The following is a 17,988-nucleotide window of genomic DNA, read 5'->3' as shown; positions in this document are numbered from 1 at the left end:
CTATCAGATCATAATCTGACACGTATAGCCAGAAAGCTGTCTAAGAGCAGGTTTAACCTCTCTACTGTTAGAAAGCCGGATCAACTAAGAATACCTAGGATTGAATTAAACTATTTTGAAAACGCAATTAAGGGAATTAACTGGAATGATCTCTTGTCCTATACAGACGTGGAAGCTGATAGTCAGGTTTTTCTATCCACAATCCAGACTACAATAAATGGTTTCCTAAAGAAAATCAAATCCAAACCTGGCCAAAAGAAAACTCTTCCTTGGCTAAATGGAGAAATCTGGAAATTGATGAAAGAATGAAATTATGCTCTCAAAATAGCCCTAAGATCCAAATTAGAGCATGACAGACGTAGGTTTACCATGTCGAGAAATAAGGTGATGAAAGAAGTCAGACAGGCCAAGGCAAACTTTTTTATTAACATAGTTGGTGAAGCAAAGGGAAATTCTAAATTGATCTGGGATTATCTAAAAAAGTTAACAGGGAAAGACCATAGTAACACTGCCAAAAGACTAGAAATCATGGTGAATAACAATCTAACACAGGATGCCGTCAAAATAGCAATAGCCTTCAATTCCTACTTTATTGATTCTGTCAGGGTACTGACACAGAACCCCTCCCCTGGTTTCTTGGGCTCAGTGCTAGTGAATGACGCTCAACCTATCTTCATCATAAGGGAGGTTTCTGAGTCAAAGGTGAACAAGGTGATTAGCTCACTAAAGTCACTCATTGGCCCCATTACTAAGGTCACCAACACATCTATTGGTCTCTGGGTGTTTCCAAGGGTATGGAAGTCGGCCATAATAATGGCCATCTTTAAAACAGGCGACCCTGCTGACGTGAATAACTACAGGCCCATTAGTATACTACCTGTGGTGTCAAAAGTTGTTGAAAAGTGTGTAGCAGAACAACTGATCGCCCACCTCAACAACAGCTCCTTCACATTACACTCCATGCAGTTTGGCTTCAGAGCGAAACACTCCACAGAAACGGCCAACTGCTTTCTTCTGGAAAATGTGAAGTCCAAGATGGACAAAGGGGTCGTTTTTTTGGGCTGTGTTTCTGGAACTAAGGAAGGCTTTTGATACTGTTAACCATGAGATTCTCATCTCAAAATTGTCCAAGTTCAACTTTTCCCCCGATGCCTTGAGATGGATAAAATCATACCTTGAAGGCAGTACTAAGTGTGTCAGAGTGAGCAATGAACTGTCGCCCACTCTTAGCGATGACGTGGGCGTGCCCCAAGGGTCAATACTGGGGCCTCTCATGTTCAGCCTGTACATTAATGATCTGCCTTCTGTCTGTACTGGGTCTGAAGTTCAAATGTATGCAGATGATACAGTGATATATGTGCATGCAAAGAGCAAACAACAAGCTGCACACGAACTCACTACTGTAATGGTCCAGGTTACAAAGTGGCTCAGTGACTCGTGTTTGCATCTCAATGTGAAAAAAACTGTTTGCATGTTCTTCACAAAGAAGGCAACAGATGCTACTGAGCCAGATGTATATGTGTCAGGGGAGAAGCTCCAGGTGGTATCTGATTTTAAGTACTTTGGCATCATACTTGATTCCAACCTCTCTTTTAAAAAGCATGTGATAAAGGTAATTCAAATAACCAAATTCAACCTAGCTAATTTCCCATTTATACGAAATTGTTTGACTTACAGAGGTAGCAAAACTGTACTTCAAATCTATGATACTCCCCCACTTAACATACTGCTTGACTAGTTGGGCCCAAGCTTGCTATACAATATTAAAACCTATTCAGTCTGTCTACAAACAGGCTCTCAAAGTGCTTGATAGGAAGCCCAATAGCCATAATCACTGTTACATCCTCAGAAAGCATGAGCTCCTGAGTTGGGAAAGTCTTGTGCAATACACCGACGCATGTCTTGTATTCAAGATCCTAAATGGCTTGGCTCCCCCTCCACTCAGTATTTTTGTTAAACAGAAAACCCAAACATATGGAAGCAGATCCACAAGGTCTGCCATGAGAGGTGACTGTATAGTTCCCTTAAGGAAAAGCACCTTTAGTAAATCAGCTTTCTCTGTGAGAGCTTCCCATGTCTGGAATACACTGCCATCAGACACACATAACTGCACCACATATCACACTTTCACAAAATGCATGAAGACATGGCTAAAGGTCAATCAGATTTGTGAACATGGTCCTTAGCTGTGTGTTGCCGCTTTCCATGTTGTCTGTTTTCTGTGGCTTGTGAGGTGTGGAAACACTTTGTTGCTTTTATAAATTTTGTCTTGCTGCTTTTTGTCCTATGCTGTATGTATGCTACATCTTGCTTGTCCTATGTTGCTCTGTGTGTGCTCACTGCTCAATGATTGTCTATATTGTAAATGTTTTTAATAACCTGCCCAGGGACTGCAGTTGAAAGTTAGCCGGCTGGCTAAAACCGGCACTTTTACTGAAACGTTGATTAATGTGCACTGTGCCTGTAAAAATAAAATAAACTCAAACTCAATTCAGGCCAGTTAAGGGACGGATCAACATTTACTGGGGGCAGGGGTGGTCTAAAACAGGGGAGTGTTGTCAAACTTATTTTATATATATATATATATTTTGCTTTGGGGATGGTTGTGCCTTTTTTCTTATTGAAGGCTAGCATCCCGGAGTTACGTCTTTGGTGTTGATGTTGAGACTGGTGTTTTGCCGGTACTATTTAATGAAGCTGCCAGTTGAGAACTTGTGAGGCGTCTGTTTCTCAAACTAGACACTCTAATGTACTTGTCCTCTTGCTCAGTTGTGCACTGGTGCCTCCCACTCCTCTTTCTATTCTGGTTAGGGCCAATTTGTGCTGTTCTGTGAAGGGAGATTTTCAGTTTCTTGGCAATTTCTCACATGGAATAGCCTTCATTTCTCATAACAAGAATAGACTGACGAGTTTGAGCCTGTAATCGAACCCACAAATGCTGATGCTCCAGATACTCAACTGGTCTAAAGAAGGCCAGTGTTATTGCTTCTTTAATCAGAAAAAACATTTTCAACTCTGCTAACATAATTTCAAAAGGTTTTTCTAATAATCAGTTAGCCTTTTAAAATGATACATTTGGATTAAAACAATTATTGTTTAAGGAAAGTAGCCTAAAAACCAATACAAGTGCTACACATCGAAACACAATGAATAATGTCTTTGTAATTTGTTATAGGCTGTTTTTAAGGTAATGTAAATGTGGCTCACTTGGCCAATATCCCTTGTTTATTGATGGTGCTGGCTGCACCAGACTGGATCTGAATGCATATGGGTGTCTGGTAAATGTATTAAATGTCTGGTGCATTAAAATCTTCCCTGTCATGTTGTCTGGTGCTAAAATTTCCTGAAGGAAACTCTGAAATGGCATAGTTTTAATGAAGAATATTCGCTTGAAAATCTGTCGCCAATAGGATGGAAACCTAGCTAGTCAAGTGTCATTTTGATTATGCCTAGAACACCCCCAGTCACACCCTGACCTACTCCACCATAGAAAATAAAGGCTTTCTAAGGTCAGGACATGACACTATGAGACTCAAAATTGAGCTTAGGTGCATCTTGTTTCTATTGGTCATCCTTGAGAATTTTCATGAGTCCACATGTGGTAAATTAAATTGATTGGATTTGGAAAGGTACACACCTGTCTTTATAAGGTCCTGCAGTTGACAGTGCTTGTCAGAGCAAAGACCAAGCAATGTGGTCGAAAGAATTGTCAGTAGAGCTCAGAGACAGGATTGTGTCAATGCACAGATCTGGGGAAGGGTACTAACAACATTTCTGCAGCATTGAAGGTCCCCAAGAACACAGTGGCCTCCATCATTCTTAAATGGAAGAAGTTTGGAACCACCAAGACTTTTCCTAGAGCTGGCCACTCAGCCAAACTGAGCAATCAGAAGAGAAGGGCCTTGGTCCGGGAGGTGACCATGAACTCGATGGTCACACTGACAGAGCTCCAGAGTTCCTCTGTGGAGATAGGAGAACCTTTCAGATGGACAACCATCTCTGCAGCACTCCACCAATCAGGCCTTTATTGTAGAGTGGCCAGACGGAAGCCACTCCTCAGTAAAAGGCACATGACAGCTCTCTTGGAGTTTGAAAAAAGGCACCTAAAGGACTCTCATACAATGAGAAACAAGATTCTCAGTCTGATGAAACAAAGACTGACATTTTTGGCCTGAATGCCAAGCGTCACTTCTGGAGGAAACCTGGCACTATCCCTACGGTGAAGCATGGTTCTGGCAGAATCATGCTTTGGGGGGGATCTTTTTCAGCGGCAGGGACTGGGAGACAAGTCAGGATCGAGGGAAAGATAAACGGAGAAAAATACAGAGAGATCCTTGATGAAAACTTGCTCCAGAGCACTCTGGGGCGAATGTTCACATTCCAACACGACATCGACCCTAAGCACACAGCCAAGACAACGCAGGTGTGACTTCGGGACAAGTCTCTTAATATTCTTGAGTGGCCCAGCCAAAGCCAGGACTTGAACCCGACGGACCATAAATCTCTGGAGAGGCTTGAAAATAGCTGTGCGACGGATCTGCAGAGAAGAATGAGAGAAACTCCCTAAACACAGGTGTGCCAAGCTTGTAGCGTCATACCCAAGAAGCCACGAGGCTGTAATTGCTGCCAAAGGTGCTTCAACAAAGTACTAAGTAAATGGTCTGAATACTTATGTAAATGTGATATTTTAGATTTTTATATGTAATACATTTGCAAAAAATTCTAAAAACCTGTTTTTGCTCTGTCATTGTGGGGTGTTGTGTGTAGATTGATGAGGGGGAAAAGAACGTAACGTAACCTGTGAAGAAGTTGCTGCATTACACCCTATGGGGTTCAGTAATAATAGGCCTAATAGAGGCAGTATGAATGAACGTCTAATTTAAACGTCCATCTGTCTTCACTTGTCCCTTCTGCAGATTGGTTATTATGGCGAGTCCTATCGGCTTTCAGGGTCACCTATTTATTTCATTGTTAAGATTATTATTTTTTAATTGCAGCTGCGGAATTTTTAAACAAGCATATCCTTAGAATACCGTTGCTTTAAATCAGTGTGCATGTGGGCACAGACGTAAATTCAACGTTTAATTTGAATTTAGTTGAGTTTTCAACTAATGTGAATTCAAACAAAATGCCCTTAAGTTGATTACTTTTTGCAAATCCAATCACTTTTGCACATTTATTCAATATTTTGGGGGGTTGAAATAACATGTAACCAACATTGATACAAACAGTTTTTACCCATTTTGAAGCAACTATGCCCAATGTGAAGCACCATTCCCAGAAGGTTGTGGGAAGGTTGTATGCCAAATAACCATAGAACAACAACGCTCTCAATAAGCTCTAAGGAACATATGGTTCTCAGAACGTTATGTGCGAGCTGGGTAATCGCTTCAGGAAAAAGTTTGGAAAACCCAATTATCCTACTAAGGCTCTTGTAAGTTTGTTTCTGTATATTCTGTTTATGTCTCTCTTGTTGTCTTTCTTGATTTAATTGTTTCATTTCAAATGCTTTATTGGCATGAATGCAAGGTACAATTTTGTTGTTGAATTTAAACAAATCTAACATGGTTATAGAGTGATTGTAGAATGTTGTAGAATGTACTAGAGTGACTGAGAGTCACATACATCATTTCATAGCCCTGTGACCACTGACCTTGACACGAACGCAAAGCAACAAAACACAATAACCAATGAGAAAATGTAGGAAAGAATACAGTGGATCGGAGCAGACAGTTGAGGTGTAACGCCAGATTGGAGGGATCGGACCAAAACGCAGCGTGGTTAAGTGTCCATATCATTTATTATAAAACATCAACTGAACACTAAGAAATACACAACAATAAATGTGAACAATAACGAAAACCAAACCCAAACAGTCCCGTGTGGTGACAAACACAGACACGGAAACAAACACCCACAAACCAACAGTGAAACCCAGGCTACCTAAATATGGTTCTCAATCAGGGACAACTATAAACAGCTGCCTCTGATTGAGAACCATATCAGGCCAAACACAGAAATAGAAAAAAAACATAGAAACACAAACATAGACTGCCCACCCCAACTCACGCCCTGACCATACTAAATAAAGACAAAACAAAGGAAAATAAAGGTCAGAACGTGACAGGAGGTAGTCGTCTCTTTCTGTCTGTCCATGTCTGTCTCTCGCTCTGTCTCTCAATGTGTCTATTGCGCTGTCTCTCCTTCTGTCTCTAATTCACTCATTTCCTCTGAGACCTTTGACTTTTGCTGCAGTTTGGTGTTTCAGGTAACATCAGCAGTCATCCTGGGTATTCTGACTGGGCTTGAATCCCAGTTCATTTGGAAACCTCGGATTAGCTTCACCACAACACCTGTAGTTACAATCTATACCCTCACACATGTCAGAGAAATGCCCAAATAGAAGGAAAGACACCACGTCTTTCTACATTATTTACACATTCTACAATTCCACATAATATTCAGAGAATGAAGCTGACACGTACAGTCCATCTACTGTGTGCCATACTATTTATGTCATAAAGTGTTCTGCATTCATTTTCACCCAACCAAAGACCATTTTTCAGTCATCAGTAACTGATGTCTGGTCCACAGGTTCATAGTTTGGATAACTGAGATTTCTTAACGACGACTCTGAGAGTACAATGCAGTATATGTCACACTTGCACACCTCACACAGTGAGGCCAATAGTTACAACGCTTGAGTCAATGGATGAGAGTCATGGCAACTAGCCATTTGGGATTTAAATTGGGGTTCATCATCACCCTGGTAACAGCATTTATGTATGACGTGTTCCCAAATTGTCTATCACCGTGGATACAGTGTTCATTACTGATATCCTGTATTATTCTGGGGTTTAATAGCAGTATTTTTTGTGTTTGATACCAGGTTCTTAAAACCCAATACTGACTCTGTGTGTGTGTGTGTGTGTGTGTGTGTGTGTGTGTGTGTGTGTGTGTGTGTGTGTGTGTGTGTGTGTGTGTGTGTGTGTGTGTGTGTGTGTGTGTGTGTGTGTGTGTGTGCGTGTGCGTGTGCGGTGCATGCATGTGTACAATCTGTCATGGTTGATGCCCCCATTCCTGGTCTTGACGTTGGTGTAATAGGGTTTTATAACTAGTTTGAGGAGGACTGGAAGCAGTCAGAGACTCCAAAAATAAACACAGAGCCGTATAAATAAATACATCCCCCAATCCACTACCTCTGCCTCTAACTGCAGCATTTACACAGTAAAGCGTTGGTGGGCTCCAGTAGGTAGAATTTGAAACACGGGGCCTGTACCAATAATACAGACGCATAAACAGTGGATCAGAAACAAACTATCAAATATCCATGACTATGACATCATGTACCAAAGAACCCCAAATGAGGGTAGTTATGTAGCTCAAATAACGGTGGGAGGATAAGCAAGAAAAGATGTTCGCCTCTCTTGATCTCTCCATTTCTCTTTCTCGGGTCTGTTTTCTAAATCCTTTCTCAAACTGCTCCTGTATCAAACACCTATACACTCAGTCAGCCTCCTCTTCTCTCTGTCTCTCTCTTTCTCTCCCTTTCTCTCTCTCGCTCTCTCTTGTCCCTCTCTAGTCCCGTTTATACCTAGTGCTAACATGTGTCCTTTGTCCTGATCTTGTCTACATTCTAATTTTGCCCACATTTCCCAAAATGTGTTTACGCGTGGTATTACAGTGTGTCTGTTATCTGTCCACTGTGTCTGCATTGTGAACAGGTTTCCTGGTCCCTTATGCAAATTATTTCACAGCTATTCTTTCAAAATAATATTTATTTATTTATTGTAAGACACATTGATGTTCTCGGTCAATGGTACCACCTGCCAATGATTTTAGAGGGCAAAGTAATGATGATTTAAATAGTTTCTCTATCCCAATATGTCGACACTTGTAAGATATCCAGACACAATGTGTGTCTGACTATCTCCAGAGGTGGGCAGGATGATCTGATCACAATCAGATCACAATGTGTCTTTTGATTGTCTACACCTTTCTAAAAATGTGGGCATATTCAGAATGTGGACAAGATCAGGACAAAGGATGCAAGTTAAAACCGGGTATAAACAGGGCTTCTGTCTCTTCCCTCTGTCTCTTTCTCTCATTCAGATGTTTCTCTCCCAGTCCCTCCATTGATTGAAGCATCAGGAACTCTATCATTCCCATCTCTTGTATTTTGCCCTAGAAACCAATTTGTTTATTTTCCTCCTCTTGTATCTCTCCGTCTGTGATTTACCTGAGGGGTATACTACAAAGCAGCATCGATGAGTTAGCCAGCTAACTTCGATAAACAACCAGAAATGTACATACTGTATGTGTTTTTGGTTGTTAAGTAGACCATGCCCATTTGAAGTTTATATCTTTAAAAATATATCTATATATTTAAGCAAGTTAACAGGCTAACTCCTTGAGCCTGCATTGTTGTATACCCCTCTTTTGCCCTGCTAACACATCTGGTTCTCTGAGAGCAGATAATGACAAGGCTTTGTTTTGTGTTTGGTTGTGTCTGAGAGGAAGCTGCTGAGACTCAGTCTTTCCTTCATTTTTTTGTCCTTTAGCAGACACTCTTATCCAGAGAGACTTAAAGGAGCAATTAAGTGCCTTGCTCAAGGGCACATCAACAGATTTTTCACCTAGTCAGCTTTAGGATTCAAACCAGTGACATTTCGGTTACTGGCCCAGCGATCTTAACCGCTAGGCTACCTGCCACCCTAATCCTCATGCTGGCTGCTCTTTTGAATCTTGTTTTGCTGCTGCTGGCTTGACCTGAAATTTCCCCCGTGTCTGGCTAAACGTCTGAGCACAAACCAAGTTTTCTCCCTAACCACAAAACCACTCATCTCTCTCTCTCTCTCTCTCTCTCTCTCTCTCTCTCTCTCTCTTCTCTCTCTCTCTCTCTCTCTCTCTCTCTCTCTCTCTCTCTCTCTCTCTCTCTCTCTCTCTCTCTCTCTCTCTCTCTCTCTCTCTCCCTCCCTCTCTAGTCCATCACCCAGGGGATTAGGTCTATTTTTACCAAGGGGGTAATCTTCTTCTATAAAGACAGTCTAAAGAGCGAGGGTCAAAGGATTTTACGGGGTTATATGAAACACATTTCCCCTTAGTTAAGCATTAGTCATAACCGACAAGCGCAAAAAATGGTTGAATCAACGTCGTTTCCACGTAATTTCAGCCCCAGAAAATCTATGCGATGACGTTGAATCAACATGGAAAACTAATTGGATTTGCAAAAAATAAACATAAGGGCATTTCGTCTTTTTTCAACTAACTTTTACCTAAATTAAATGTTTTGATTTCACATGAAAATCAACTTAAAGTCAAACAAAACTAAACGGTGAACTGATATGTGCCCAGTAGGAAGACAATGATTCATTCTTTATGTCATGATCTAGACAACACCAAGAAACTAGAGCACACTTACTGCATCGGCAAGAGAACATGGCATACCTGCCTGTCAAAAATGTCTGTCTTCAAAAACACAAACTCTGAAAAGAGGTCTCTGTTTTTCTCTGTCATGCACCCCTCTAAGAGCGAAACAGTGCATGAGTGTAAGCAAAACAAAGCAAAGGAAAGGAGAGCAATTAAAGCCATGAAAGTGGTGGAGGTGGGAGACACAGACCAGGTATCAGGATCCTGACATAACCGAGAAGAGAGAGAGACAAATCAATAAAGAGATGAAATCATTTCCTTATTTCCAGAGGGCAGTAGAGCTAAATGAGTGGCGAGGCTGAAGAAAGGTGCTGTCTTCCTAACAGTCCCACAGGACAGGACTGGAGGGTCTGGCTAACCTCTATTAAGACCATAACAGAGTACTCAGTTCTCATGAACATCCAGACGTCGCCTTTGGTGTCTACTCAGCCCAGTTAAAAGTGTCCATAAAACAGAGTGATTGATTATAACTCAGTGGACCATGAAGGCCTTAATCTCGCAAGCCTTCTAAGAATGGCTGGCAGGTGAGACTTTTCATGTTCATCTTCTACCCTACCTTGAATCAGAGCCCTATGGGGCTGTAATCTGGTGTCACATCACCGAAAGGCAGACAATTAATAAACCCTCACATAATCTATAGCAATGGCAAGCTAATAAATTATTGGTTGACTCTGGACACTGTTCAAAGGGTAAAACCTCATTTATATGCATTCATAAGAATCAAGACATCTAATCCCCAACATCATGTAATAGACAGACAGGCCTGTAATACAGTTGTTGTTCTCTCTGTAATGAAAAGATTCTCTGTTTGCTCAGTCTTTTCATGTGCCAGATGAATCCAATCCACTGTGGGCAATTTAGCGACAAAGTAGCAACACAAGAAAATAATGACAAAGTATCTGACGAGTTTCTGTTGGCATCCCAACGTTTAATGAGTTCTTTTGTCTGCTTATTAAAGGGGAACATCTAATAAGCAGCAGAGGTCGTACTTTTCACAGAAGCACACTTCCTTCAGACTCATTTACTACACTCCCTCGTTTTCATGCAAATGAGGTCTCTACTTAGGGCTTAAAGCTCCTTATAAAAGCAGACTTGTGACATTTACACATTTAGAAAGGCACAGCGAGGGACTTAGGAAACAACAGACTGTCTAACTCCAATCCCTCGAGAAGCTGGGAAAGAGAGAGAGAGAGATCTATTCAGAGAGAGTCAGCACTCTATTCAGAGAGAGTCCTCTCCACTCCATGTTTCAGGTGAAAAAAATGTTGGTGACATTCAGTACTTGCACAAAGCATTGTGGGTATGTGGTGTGTTCACCAGATCAGATGGGGTATACAAAGCCATATAGGCAAATATCTGACAGCTTCCACTGTACATGTCTATCCAGCTTCCAGAGTAAAGATCGCTCTAAGGGATGATCGCAATATAGCCCATATTCAGTAACAATCCCAGTAATTGGTACTTTCAATGCTACCAGATTATTAGATACACCCGTCTAGAACAGGGTCAGACCCGGCCTAGCCTCCAAAATAGCCTGAATTCTTTCGGAGCATTCTACACAATGTCGGAACCGTTCCACAGTTGCTGCAGATTGGACGGCGGTACATAGGTGCTTCCGAGTGGCGCAGTGGTCTAAGACACTGTATTTCAGTGCTAGCGGCATCAATTCCAGGCTGTAACACAACCAGCTGTGATTGGGAGTCCCATAAGGCAGTGCACAATTGTCCCAGCGTCTTCCGGGTTAGGGTTTGGCCGGGGTAGGCAGTCATTGTAAATAACAATATGTTCTTAAATGACTTGCCTAGTTAAATAAAGGGGGAAAAAATAATTCAACATTCATGCTGTGAACAGCCAGTTCCATCTCATGTCAAATATGTTCTATTGGGTTGAGGTCTGGGGACTGTGCAGGTCAATCAAGTAAACTGAACTCGCTGTCAGGTTCCAGGTGATGGTTTTCCACTCATCAGTTGTCCAGTGTTGGTGATTGCGTGTCCACTGGAGCCGCTTCTTCTTGTTTTGAACTGATAGTAGTGGAACCTGTGTGGTCATCTGCTGCAATATAGACAATCTGTGATAAGGATCAACAATTTGCGCATTCCGAGATGCCTTTCTGCACACCATTGTCGTTCTGTTTGTGGACCGCCTGTGAACTTACAAGATTCTTGCCATTCTTCTTCGACCTTTCTCTTCAACTAGCTATTTTCGCTCACAGGACTGCCGCTGACTGGATGTTTTTTGTTTGTCACACCTTTCTCGGCAAACCCTAGAGACTGTTGTGCGTGAAAAGCCCAGGAGGGCGGATGTTTCTGAGATACTGGATCCGGTGCTCCTGGCACCGGTGCTCATACTGTACCACGCTCAAAGTTGCTTAGGTCACTTGTTATGGCCATGCTAACGTTCAATAGAACAGTAACAAGATGCCTGTCTGTCTACTTTATATTACAAGCCACAGCCATGTGACTCACTGCCTGTAGGAGCGATACATTTTTGTGAACAGGTTGGTGTCGGTAATAAACTAGCCGGTGTATATAGCATATAAATATAACCAAAATATCAACACATTGCAAAACCACAACCACAAAATGTATTGAATTGAAATTCTCCAAATATTTCTCTGCTTCTTATTGAGCCACTTGTGAAAAAACAAACAGCTGGAGGTTCCACGCATGACTTAATCATTCTAACAATTTTAATAATAATGTTAAACAACCAACTAATTCTGTACAATACAACAATGAAGAATGTCAGCTCCAGCATACATTGATAATAATAAGATTTTGGGAGATTGTTAGACTTCAGTGCAGCTTTCAATATCATTGATCATAACACATTGCTGAAAAAAACATGTTATGGATTAACTGCCTTAACCATCCTCTGCCTTATCAACAGTAAAATGTGGGATGCTAGCGTCCCACCTGGCCAACATCCAGTGAAATTGCAGAGCGCCAAATTCAAATACAGAAATAGTTATTATACAAATTCAGATAACATGCAAGTATTTCACATAGGTTTAAAGATGAACTTCTTGTGAATCCAACCACGGTGTCAGATTTTTAAAAGGATTTACGGCGAAAGCATACCGTACGAATATTTGAGAACATCGCCCAGCAGACAAATCATTACAAACAGTAACCAGCCAAGTAGAAGAGTTACACAAGTCAGAAATAGAGATCAAATTAATCACTTACCTTTGATGATCTTCATATGGTTGCACTCAGAAGTTTGTTTTGTTCGATAAAGTCTCTCTTTATATCCAAAAACCTCCATTTTGTTTGTGCGTTTTCTTCAGTAATCGACAGCCTCAAACACAGTCACAACAGGCAGACAAAAAATCCTAATTGTATCCGTAAAGTTTATAGAAACATGTCAAGCAATGTTTATATTCAATCCTCAGGTTGTTTTAAGCCTAAATAATCGATAATATTTCAACCGGACAATAACGTCCTCAATATAAAAGGTAAACAAGAAAGGCACTCTCTCGGTCGCGCGCATGAAAAAGCTCTGTGACACTGCAGGGTCCACTCAGAATACAAGCCTGAAACCATTTCTAAAGACTGTTGACATCTAGTGGAAGGCATAGGAGCTGCAATTTGAATGGATACTGAAATGGCATTGAATAGAAAACTACAAAACAAAAATAAATCCTACTTCCTGGATGGATTTTTCTCAGGTTTTCACCTGCCAAATCAGTTCTGTTATACTCACAGACACTATTTTAACAGTTTTTTAAAATCCAAATCTACCAATTTTATGCATATCCTATCTTCTGGGCCTGAGTAGCAAGCAGTTTAATTTGGGCACGCTTTTCATCCGAAATTCTGAATGCTGTCCCCTACCCTAGAGAAGTTAACGTAGAGCTCCAGTCAGTTTTAGATTGAGTAACTAGAAATAGGCTGGTGCTAAATATCTCAAAAACTAAAAGCATTATTTTTGGGACAAATCACTCAAACAAACCTAAACCTCATCTGGATCTATAATTGAAAAATGTGGCGATTGAGCAAATTGAGGAGTCTAAACTGCTGGCTGTTACCCTAGATAGCAAGTTATCATGGTGAAAACATATAGACTCAATGGTTACTAAAATAGGAAAGAGGACTGATTTCTTGACATCTTAGTCGACCAAACAGTTTTTAGGCTAGAAAAACATACACAAATTGCAGTTTGTCCAGAAGAGAGCAGCATGCATTGCATTTAGATGTACACGGAAGGTGAATGTCAATGACATGCATTTCAATCTCTCCTCATTCAAAGTTGAGGAGAGATTTACTGCATCACTGTTGGTCTTTGTGCGAGGTGTTGACAATATCTGTACAAGCAGTTGGCACACAGTTCGGACACTCATCGACATCAAACAACACGTGCAACCAGAAGTCTCTTCACAGTCCCCAGGTCCAGAACAGAGGCTGGGAAGCAAACAGTATTAAATAGAGCCATGACCAAATGAAACTCTCTGCCACCCCAGGTAACTCAAGCTAGTAATAAAAACCAGATTCAATAACCAGATAAATGAACACCTCGTGGCACAACAGGGACTGTGAAGAAACACACAGACATTGTTTCCTGTTTGGACCCCAGAAAGAGAAGCGCCTGCCTCGGCAGCAGCTAATTTGGGATCCTAATAAATATGAAATACATACTAAATACTACTATAAATAAATGAAGAGTTACATTCAAAAACACTATATATCCATTTTCAGAAATGTAGGTAAATGAGCTTTTATTGTTTAAATAAAATATGAAAGAGATTGGTGTTTTTTTTTCACTATCTAATCATTGTATGGGGTTGTTCAATGACAGACATATTTATATAAAATATATCACTTAATGGTTATATTTCAGAGACAAATAATCAGTTTTTTTTTCAAAATGCTATATGCCTCACTCAGAGAAATAAGTAGTACTGCTAGGTTTTACACAGTCAAATGTAACAAATAATGACATTTTTAATAAAGAACTGTACACATGATACATTTGTGACATCAATACAGTAATAGGAGATCTGTATGTAAAACATTTACATTTGACATTTTAGTCATCTAGCAGATGCTCTTATCTAGAGCGATTTACAGTACCTGCATTCTTCTTAAGATAGCTAGGTTAGACAACCAAATCCTGTACAGTCAAATTGCCACACCCTGACCATAGTTTGCTTTGTATGTTTCTATGTTTTGTTTGGTCAGGGTGTGATCTGAGTGGGCATTCTATGTTGGATGTCTAGTTTGTCTGTTTCTGTGTTTGGGCCTGATATGGTTCTCAATCAGAGGCAGGTGTTAGTCATTGTCTCTGATAGGGAACCATATTTAGGTAGCCTGTTTTGTATTGGGTTTTATGGGTGATTGTCTATGTTAGTTGCTTGTGTCAGCACAGGTCTCAGTTATAGCTTCACGGTCGTTATTATGAATACAAAATCTGAGAACAGTAACGTAAGTGTCAAATATACAAAACACACTCTTGTTTATAGACTTTAAGTATTATGATGTCATTCTCTGTTTTCTGTTTTTTTTTGTACGTCTTTACGTGTGCAAGCCAAAGACAAATGTAAATGTTTAACCAAACAATGAGACAAAGTTTTGAACTTGAGCTGGAACTCACCATAGAGAATTGTCACCATGGAGATGGGCATGACCAGGATGCCCAGCAGCATGTCGGCGACAGCCAGCGACATCAGGAAGTAGTTGGTGGCGTTCTGGAGCTTCTTCTCCAGAGACACTGCGATGATGACCAGGATGTTACCCGTCACTGTAACGGCAATGACCGCCAGGATCAGCAAAGCAGCCCAGTTCTTGTCCACTGCTTTCATCCCCTTCACACACTGCGATGATGCCAGAATCCTTGCTCCATCACTGTAAACCTTGCCGCTATGCGTCCAGTTGCCTGGCGGAAAGTCATGCACATTGCCGACATCATTCCCGTTACACCCATTTGAAAAATTCCTGCTTTCATTTCCTAGAAGTCTCTCTGGACCGTTAGGCCAAGGGTCAGGGTCGGGGTCAAAGGACGGAAGCGTTATGGCTCTGACGGCAGAAGAGATCAACTCCGATACGTTCCCATGCAGGTTCATTATGTCAGTCGCCATACACCTCCAGCACGTCCCTTACAATGGCACACTAACTCTTCCAAGTCTGTTACGTGGTGAGAGAGGAGCAGAGAGGGATAGATCTGGTCCTTAAGAGTCTCCACATGCTCAGAGCTCAAAGTCAACCCTCATAACGTCTGTCAGTGTTCAACTACGTGGGATTAAGTCAGAGAAGGCTGTCCATGGGTACAGACTTCACCTCGGTTAATTATTCAAGTAGTCGTAGCTAATGACGGACGGACAATAACTTAGCAAAAAAAATGAACAATAGAGAGCTCTATGACTTTCGCTCTGTTCCAAGTATTCCAAACCGGAGGGCAAATACCCTAAGCACGATATCTCACATTCAATCCTTTTCTCAGGTCCACATTATTACCTGTTGATCAAAGAGGTTGAATCCATTTGAAATCAGGAAAGTATAATGATAAGAATGTGCTCAACTCCCGTGTGCCAGTTTGGACAGAAGGTATCCACACTGTCAGAAGGCAGCGACCGCTCGGTTTAAACCTGACATCGTCATTTCAATGGAGAAGATGAGACAGGAGGTATGTGTTTGTCAGAAAATTCTCAGGTGTCTCTGCTGCGCTCGCTAAGAACTGCACCTGTGTGTGTCAGTGCTATGGAAATGGATCAACAGCATAATGAGTGATGACAGGTGTCACAGACACTCTTCCTCCCTTTCTTACTGTCACACACACACTTCCAGCCAGGTCCGCCCTCTGTGCTGGGAAGGTGGTGAGTTTCGCCGGATGTGATGGATGGAAAATGGTGGTTTGGGAAAAAGTCACACTGAAAACATTCCTCTACCTTTATTCCGTTTCTCCTTTTTTTCTTCCATATTCCTTCAGCCCTTTAGTCCAGCCTCTACAGAGCCGATATCGTTTTGATTCCTCTTTGACAAAAGACAGGGTCTTCAGGTCCCCTGATTATTAGAAAGTCCCCTACAGCTTTACACCTCACCTCAGCCACCAGTCACTGAGCAATACTCCACTGTGTGCCGTTTCTTCTCCCTCACACACACACTCACATGCTCTCTCTCTGCCTGCCTGCCTGCCTGCCTCACTCTCTCTCTCTCTCTCTCTCTCTCTCTCTCTCCCTGCCTCTTGTTCACTCTCCCTGCCTCTCTCTCTCTCCCTGCCTCTCGCTCTCCCTGCCTCACTCTCTCTGTTCTGCTCCCCTTTCCATGCATCTCTCTCTCTCTTCCTGGTTCACTCACTCTCTCTCGGTCTCCCTCTCTTCTCTCTCTCTCTCTGTCACTCTCACACAGGGCAGGCTTTCTGTACTGTATTTCAGGCAGCTCTCCCTCCTGGCACATTCCAGGGTAGGTCTTCAGTTTACACACAGTAGCTTTAGGAGTTGTTCTGTGAGAGCTCATAAAGGTATTGCTTCGCAGTGAGAAATCAGTTGAATCCAGGCAGCATAGTGTGCATACAGGGGTCTTTTTGAGCAGTGTCTGTGCCAAGTACCACAGAGCAAGAGAGCACCCTGTTGTGCCCACCGAAGGACCACCTCATTCCTCCCACTCTTGGGTCTCTCACATACTGTAACGGACGTCGAAATGGGTAGACCGAGGCACAGCATGATTTGGGTTCATCATAATTTATTTGAATGTGAACCAGCAACAAAAACAATAAAGAGAAACAAACAAATGAACGCACAGCCCTATGGGACTCCCAATCACTGCTGGTTGTGATACAGCCTGGATTCAAACAAGGGTCTCTGTAGTGACACATCAAGCACTTAGATGCAGTGCCTTAGACCGCTGTGCCACTCAGGAGCCCATGTTCATTGAGAATATGAAGTGACAGCCGGAACCACATATAGGGTGATCACATATAAAATACCCAAATAACGGGATGATTTCGCCGGACATTCATGACATTATATGATCTACCAAGACATTGATTCAGTTTTGATCTAACTTTACTAAATTAGCACCATTGTAAGAAGTGGCAGCACTACACCTCTACTCCCACTGCGCTGAACTAGCTAATTGAAGGTTACCTAGCCTACTCTTTTGCCTCGCACAAAATTTGGCAATGCAGAAAAGAGAAACCACAAGTGTGTCTGTTTTATGAAAATCTGGGAATATGTGGCCAAGGAAGCATTTTTGGTTGGTGTCTGGGAATGTAAAACAGTTATGAAGGGAAGTTAGACTTTTTAAACAAGATTGAGTGAAGTAGCAGCAAATATGTTGAATGGGCAACTAATGAGCAAGTTCGACGAAATAACCTTACCTTTCAATCTAATATGGCTATTTACTTACTTTTGTAGCTCTTTGTCAGAAGCACGCATTTTGTAAGTAGTTTGGCCTAAATGTCCTCTCCAAGTGTTTAGCTGGAATTTAGCCCGAAAGGATTTGAGAAATGTTGTTGGTTGACAATAGGCTTATGACATTGGCCTAGGTCTCGTCTTGCACTGCGCAGAATATTCGATCTCAACAGCGATTGGATTGTTTAACATCATCAGTACCACATCCTTAT

At 41.6% G+C, this 17,988-nt stretch overlaps 1 protein-coding gene across 1 annotated transcript in view; it reads right to left on the bottom strand.

Moving 5' to 3' along the window:
- Positions 1 to 16,606, bottom strand: part of LOC124044051 (5-hydroxytryptamine receptor 2A-like) — a 40,673-nt gene extending 24,067 nt beyond the window's left edge. Inside the window, exon 1 of the mRNA XM_046363406.1 lies at positions 15,022 to 16,606. Coding sequence (XP_046219362.1) covers positions 15,022 to 15,505 — 484 coding nt within the window. The 5' untranslated portion in view covers positions 15,506 to 16,606. The remainder of the gene's footprint in view (positions 1 to 15,021) is intronic.
- Between the last annotated feature and the right edge of the window lie 1,382 nt (positions 16,607 to 17,988).

This window comes from Oncorhynchus gorbuscha, linkage group LG09 (assembly GCF_021184085.1).
Source record: "Oncorhynchus gorbuscha isolate QuinsamMale2020 ecotype Even-year linkage group LG09, OgorEven_v1.0, whole genome shotgun sequence".
NCBI lineage: Eukaryota > Metazoa > Chordata > Actinopteri > Salmoniformes > Salmonidae > Oncorhynchus > Oncorhynchus gorbuscha.
Note: the sequence above shows the minus strand (reverse complement) of the source record. Positions and strands in the feature narration are given on the sequence as shown.